The 6854-nt window shown below is 54.3% G+C and overlaps 1 protein-coding gene and 1 pseudogene across 1 annotated transcript in view; both read left to right on the top strand.

Moving 5' to 3' along the window:
• Window positions 1–3576: 3576 nt before the first annotated feature.
• Window positions 3577–4783, top strand: LOC104849328 (annotated as a pseudogene).
• Window positions 4784–4791: 8 nt separating this feature from the next.
• Znf414 (zinc finger protein 414) overlaps window positions 4792–6854 on the top strand; it is a 3324-nt gene continuing 1261 nt past the window's right edge. The window contains exons 1-4 of the mRNA XM_019204750.1: window positions 4792–4938; window positions 5710–6001; window positions 6197–6304; window positions 6402–6509. Of these exons, the coding sequence (XP_019060295.1) occupies window positions 4936–4938; window positions 5710–6001; window positions 6197–6304; window positions 6402–6509 (511 nt within the window). The 5' untranslated portion in view covers window positions 4792–4935. The remainder of the gene's footprint in view (window positions 4939–5709; window positions 6002–6196; window positions 6305–6401; window positions 6510–6854) is intronic.

Below are 6854 nucleotides of genomic sequence, written 5' to 3'. Positions count from 1 at the left end.
AAAAAAAAAAAAAAAAAAAAAAAAAAGCAAACAAATTGAAATCAGAATTAACCAAAACCTACCTCCCAGGTCCTTGTGTACGAAATAAATCGTGTCCTGTCTTGTTGGTGAAGTGCTGGGCACAGCTGGGGCGGAGGGACCTCGATAAGTGGGACCTCGTCAGTCTGTCATCAGGACAACACACAAGCCAAGTAAAAGCATGGTGAAGTCGCTGAGCGTGCAGCAGGGCATGTGCACTCAAAAAAAATCCCATTTTACAGGTGGAAAAACAGAGGTGCAGCCACTTACCGGAGACCCCACAGAGCCAGCCTTGCTGGTCCTTTGTTCCCCTGCCCCATCCAGCAGCTTAGAACCAGCAGGGAGTCCTGCTATGAGCAGAGCTGGGAGAGAAGGGGCCCAGTGTCCATTTTTTGTTTTATTTTTGGGGTACCAGGGATCGAACTCGGGACCCCGCACTTGCAAGGCAGGCGTGGTGCCACTGAGCTAAAAGCCCAGCCCCTGAGGGAGTGAGGGAGCCTAGGTCACGGAGGGTCAGTGTCAGATCTCTTTATTTTGGGGTCTGGGGGTGGAGCCGGAGGCCAGCGCTCTGCCACTGAGCCCGGCTGTGACATGTGGATGGCAGCAGGCCTGCTGCTGGGTGGCCGTGTTGATCTGTCACCGTGCAAGAAGCATGTCACAATCCCTGGAGAGTCCCGGCAGCTCTTTGTCTCTGGTTTCGGTTTTGTTTTTTGTTTTTGTTTGTTTTTTGGTACCAGGGATGGAACTCAGGTTCTTGAGCTTGCGAGGCAGGCAGCGGAACAAACCACTGAGCTAAATCCCCGGCCCTCTCTGGTTTGGTTTTATTTCTGGTTTTGGGGGTTGGGTTAGTTCCACCGAACAACCATTATGTGCTTCTCTTTCTGCAAGACGTGGACGTGCGGACAGGCTGAGCGGGAACTATGTAGGGCGCCATCCTGGCCTGGGCATTTCATGGGTGCATTCAAGAAGTTAGGCCAGGCGTGGTGCCACCCGCCTGTAATCCCAACTCTTGGGAGGCTGAGACAGGAGGGTCGCTGTGCATCAAAACCTGGAGAACAACAGAGAAAAGAAATCGGAGCTTCCATCTCCCTTCTCTGGCTTCGCTCAGCTCACCAGGGAGGCTGCTGTCCTCGCCCAGCACTCCAGGGTACCGCCCTGTGACCCAGTTGCCATGAAGTGAACCCTGATGGCTGTTGAGGTCTGGACAGGGTGCTGGGGAGGGAGAAAGGAGGGTGTGCTATTTCCTAACTAACAGCAGCATCTCAGAACTAGGTTGCAGGCATCTCCTGGCTACAAACCTGTCACCTCAAACCTGCCGGCTCCTCCGCCCCACATCCTGGGGAGTGTCACAGAATTTCTCAGATCCGGCCCCTCCTTTTGCTTCCTTGGGGCCCTGTCCCTTATGAGAGCTCACCCCACCTTTCCCAGAATTGCAGCAGCAGCGTCCCCAGCCAGTGGCACTCACAGACACTTCCCCCACCTTGCAGCAAAATGATTTTACAAACCGAACACATCTGTAATGGCCTGATTGGTTACTAAAAGAAAAAAAAATAAATGAAAACAACCTAGAAGTGTGAAAAGCCAGTTTCTCTGGAAAAAAATCCTTGCTGCCCTCCCCAGATTTTTTTTGGAGGTTTGTTGGTTTGCTGGACTGTTTTTGCAGTGCTAAAACCCAATTTTCTGTGCCTGCTTGGGTGACAAGTGCTTGGCCACCACGCTATGCCTCAGCCACATTTCCTTTCGGTTTTGTTTGCAGTGCTAAGGGATCAAACCCAGAGGCACTCAACCATGGAACTACATTCCCAGCCCTTCTTTAAATTTTTAAAATTTAAGACAAGGTTTCATTAACTTGTCTAGGCAGGGCTTCAACTTACCACCCTCCAGCTTTAGTTTCCCTAAGTGCCGGGAGAACAGGCGTGTTCCTGTGATTTTTCTTTTCTTTTTCTTTTCTTTTTCTTTTTTTTTTGTCTTTTGTTATTTTGGTTTGGTTTGGTTTGTGTGCTGGGGACTGATCCAAGGGCCTGAGCACGCTCAGTAAATGTCCCTCCCCAGTTTTGTGTTAGTGGTTTTCTTGGAGCCACCCCGATGTCCAGCCTCGGATGGCCTCCAGCTCACAAGCTTTCTGTTTTAGCCTCCTGAGTGCTGGGGTTGACACCTCCATGTCCAGCTTTTCTCCTGCTTCTCAAAGTCTCCTCCTTACCATCTTCACTGCAGACAGAAGTGCGTTAAGTACACCTTCGCCATCCGGACGGAAATAAAGCACCGCACAGGCTACACCGACCTAAGGCTCAGCGACACCTCTGTCAGGGATGAGCAAGAATGCAATCATGAATTCTGCAGACCTGATGCCCAAGCTCTATTTTACCATCTGCCCCAAAGACCACCAAGACCACATGCTGTCCCTCTTCCTGCTAGACATTCACCAGTGGTCACCCTAGAGACCACAGTTCTCTCTCCTCGCCGCCACAAGGCCCCGTGTGACTCATGCTGCAGCAAAGTCACCTTCTGACCTCCACACTCCACCCTGCTGCTGCTGCCATGGTGCACAGCTCTGCTCTTCTTTGGCATGCTTCGATTGGCCCTCTCTGCCCCAGGGTAATTACACCAGCTTCTCTGCGCTCTCTGCTGCCCTGGCCTCCTCAGGGCTACCGCATCCTCCCCTGCTGTCTTCTTTGTTCCAAATGGGACGCAAGACCATATTCTGTGTGTGTTGATTTATTGCCTGTTTCCTCATTTGAAGACGCAAGTCGCCCGAGGACAGGGATCACTGTCTTCAAGCTCACTACTGAGTCTCCAGCACTGAGATTGGTACCTAGCACACAGGAGGCGCTCAAGAAACACAGGCTGGACAGGGGACCCGTTTCACCCCAGCACACACCGCACTCCACCCCCGTCACCCAGGACGCCCACCTCTCCAGCCTGAGGTTTCAACTGCTCACTGAAGAAGCCGAACGGCCAGCCAGGCGTGGTGGTGTGCGCCTGTTATCCCGGCACCCAGGAGGCCGAGGCAGGGCATCGCCACGAGTTCAGCCTAAACTACAGAGCAGGACCCTGTCTCAAAAATAAATAAGTAAAACCAAAGCCCTAAAGACCATCCGTTTGTTTCCTGCACGTGGCTATTACAACAGACCCATTCCAACGGCAGAAATAGGTGCCCTGGAAAAAATCTGACAACTGGCCACACCCCACCCCTCTCCTGAGACGGGAGAGGCAGTGAAGGGCAAGCGTCAGGCCATAACTAAGACTAGACAGAGTGGTTGGGGCTTGGCATAAGGAAGTGCTGGGAACTGCTGAAAGATGGCAGAAGTGGTGGTTGTAGCCAAAATTGGTTATGTGGCCCAACAAGAAGAGTTGGACATCAAGAAGAATGAGTGATTAATGATCGGGCACGGTGGCTCACGCCTGTCATCCCAGCACTCGGGAGGCTGAGGCAGGAGGATCGCTGTGCGTTCGAGACCCGCCTGGGCTACACAGTGAGTTCCAGGTCAGTCTCAACTACATAGTGAGACCCTGTCTCCAAAAAATAAAATAAATCAAATAAAGAATTAGTGATTATGGCTTCTAGGTGATTCTAAGTCCTGGTGGCGAGTTAGAAATTCCATGAGTAAAACAGGTTTTGTGCCTCCTAACCATGTGGAAAGAAAACCAGTGCTTGAGAAAAAACAAAAAAACAAAACAAAGGGTTACCTTAGGTACTGGAAAAGTGAAAAGAAAATCTAGCGTTCCAGATTCTGCAGTCTCCTGCAGATGACAGTTTTGTGGATCTGGGAGGACATCGTTATGACCTCAACATGCCCGGCTCTGTGAAATTGAACTGCATGGCTGAGAGAGGATGAACTATCAATGATAAAAGGAACAAGAGGGATTGTCACGGAGAAATGCAGTGATCGGTGGTAGTGGGGTAGCTACAGGGGACAAAGTGGATGGTTCCCTGTGTAACCGAAGAAGGCGACAGCCCTTTGGTGGACCATGTCGGTTGCTGTCAGAGAATAAGCAGTTGTCAGTAACCTAAACACTAAGCAAGTGTTGCATGGGGTACAGGCTCTTTTCCCATTTATTCAGTTCATCCAATGAAGAAGAACTTCATTTTGAGAAAGGTGATGGAATAGAGTTGTCATTGAAAAGCCAGAAAGTGACCCGGAGTGGTGGACATGCAGGGAGATCAATGGGATGGTTGGTGCGGTGCCAAGAACTATGTCACCATTACGCAGAATAATCATTTAACTTCCAGTTTCAACCATCACCTCCAAGGTGTGGTTATTATATTAGGCCTTCACTCACTGGAAAGTTTGCTGGCAGTGCTTGGTTATTACGGCAAAGTCACCAGACATCAAGCAGAATTTTTTAAAAAAGAAAATCTGCGCGGGGGGGGGGGTGGCTCAGTGGTTCTGCCGCCGCCTGCCTTGCAAGATCAAGGACCCTTGATTGATCCCTGGTACAAAAAAATATATATATATTATATATGTATGTATAGAAAAGAAAGAAAATCTGACGACTGTTGCCACTGTTAACTTCCTCCAGAAAGATGACCCAATCAAAAAAGGAAAAATAAAAACTTTGCTGTTTAGTGCTCTCCGAGGGTTGGTAATGGGATTGGGACAAAAGCGGGTAAGAGTGCCCACTTTGCAGAGGAGGACAGGAGTCCCGGAGAGAGCCCTCTTCCGGATGACTGCGCCCTGCAGCTGTCCCTAGCTCGCAGAACCGCCCAGGGGTGCACTCCGAGGTCCATGGAGACCTGAGTCTCAAGCCCCGCCCCCTCACGTAGCGTCACGAGCAGGCTCCTCCCCTGCTCTCGCGAGAGCTGGGAAGCAGAAAATGGCGCGGACGTGAGTGCGAGCCCACGTCGCCGAGGAAGTCGCCGCCAACTGATCCGGAGCCACCGGAGCCGCAGGAACAAGAGGTCGAGTGGACTGGAAGATGGTGAGCACGGCGTCCGGGATGCGGGCGCAGCGAAGCAGCGGGGATTGGCAGGGAGCTGCCCTATCTGTGCGCACACCCTCCAGCCGACCCCGCCCCCACACCCGGGCATCCGCCCGCCGTGGGCTGTCAGCGAGTGTCGTATCCTTACTTCCGGGCTGCCCTACGCTGGCCACGCCCACCAGGTTCGGGGTCCGCCCCTAAACCACGCATCCGGGCCCATAGTACCTCCAAGTTGGTCTACACAGCTCGAGCCCGGCGGACATATGCCCATCGTAATGCAGTCCGCTTCTGGCTCCTCTAATATCTACCCGTTGTACCCCAGTCCAGAGCCCCATCGTCCTAGCCTTGGCCCCGCTCTCCGAGCGTTGGACCCGCCCACCCGCCGAGGCCTCGCCCCATCCTCTTGCACCCTTGATTCCCGGTACCAAAAAAAAAAAGAAAAGAAAAAAAATCTGACGACTGCGACGACTGTTACCACTGTTAATTTCCTCCAGAAAGATGACCCAGTCAAAAATGAGAAATAAAAACTTTGCTGTTTAGTGCTTTCCGAGGGTTGGCAATGGGATTAGGGCAAAAGCGGTTAAGAGTGCCCACTTTGCAGACGAGGACAGGAGTCCCTACCCATGTTGGACATGGGGCGATGCTCCCTCGCATGCCTGACTGCCGGCAGATAACCTCCCCTGTGACTCCTTGGAATGCAGGTTAACTGGGTGATGTCTGGGAGCTGAGGATTCAGGAACGCAGACTGGCCCCTTTCTACCTGTTCCACAGGAGGAGGAACCCTCGGAGCCCAGCCCGGACACGCTGGCCCCTGCAGAGCCCAGCTCCAGTGAGACCGACAAGGAGGAGTTGTCTCCGGCTGTGGCTGCTTCGGCTGCCTCCATGGAGGAGGAGTCTGGCCCTGAGCGGGTGGCCACACCCGCGATGTGGGAATCTGGAGGGCCACAGCAGGGTGCCTCCCCAGACAGCTGCCAGCCGGACCCTGGACCCAACCCTGGCCGGCCCAGCGCAGTCTCCGGGACCAGTGAAGACCTGCGGCCTGCCAAACGCCGCCCACAGCCAGGTGACAGAAGCGGGAGTGAGGGGCACAGTGACCCCAGCCCTGGGGCCCTTCTAGACGGATGTCAGTCTCTACTGAGTGCCAGTGCATGCCAGGCTGTGGCTCCAGTGAACAGCCCGGCTAATCTCGCTCCCGGCCGGGGTCAGAGCCTTGTGCAGCGCCGACCGGTGACCCCACCCCATTCTGTGTGTCACGCAGGGACACACATACCCTGCTCCAGCCCTGGCTGCCTCCTCAGTTTCCCCAGTGTTCGCGACCTGGCACAGCACCTGCGTACCCACTGCCCGCCCACCCAGTCCTTGGAAGGTAGGGCCAGGATTGGGGGTAGGGTGGGAGGCGGGTTGAGCCCCCGGGGCCAGCCTCGGCGACCCCACTCCATCGCTGTGTTCTTCACCCCTGCCAGGTAAGCTCTTCCGCTGCTCAGCCCTGAGCTGCACGGAGAGCTTCCCCAGCATGCAGGAGCTTGTGGCCCATGGCAAGCTGCATTACAAGCCCAATCGCTACTTCAAGTGAGCCCCCGGGTCACCCCGACACTGTGTTTGGGGTCCAGACCTTCGTTTTCTAGTCAGGGGGGTTGGGTCAGAGGTGGGTGCGGCCTCGGTAAGTCCCGCCTTTTTTGCGCGAGCGCGGGGTAATAATGGAACCCGGAGCCAGCTGGGGAATCCTAAGGCCGAGCTGGGAGGGGTGCGCCGCAGGTGGTTGCGACACCGCCGAGCCGGGCTGCTGAACTCTGGAAAACCAGACTTCGTTCTGGGGCTTCCCAGGCCTGCCAGCTGGAGGGGAGGGAGATTTGGGTCCAGGCTCCCCACGTTCGCGCGACTGGCCCCCGGGTAGCAATGGCCAGCGCGCCCTCCTC

Source organism: Fukomys damarensis, unplaced genomic scaffold (assembly GCF_012274545.1).
Source record: "Fukomys damarensis isolate Sample0158 unplaced genomic scaffold, DMR_v1.0_HiC HiC_scaffold_37, whole genome shotgun sequence".
NCBI classification, from domain to species: Eukaryota; Metazoa; Chordata; class Mammalia; order Rodentia; family Bathyergidae; genus Fukomys; species Fukomys damarensis.
This window is presented reverse-complemented; position numbering and strand designations above follow the sequence as displayed.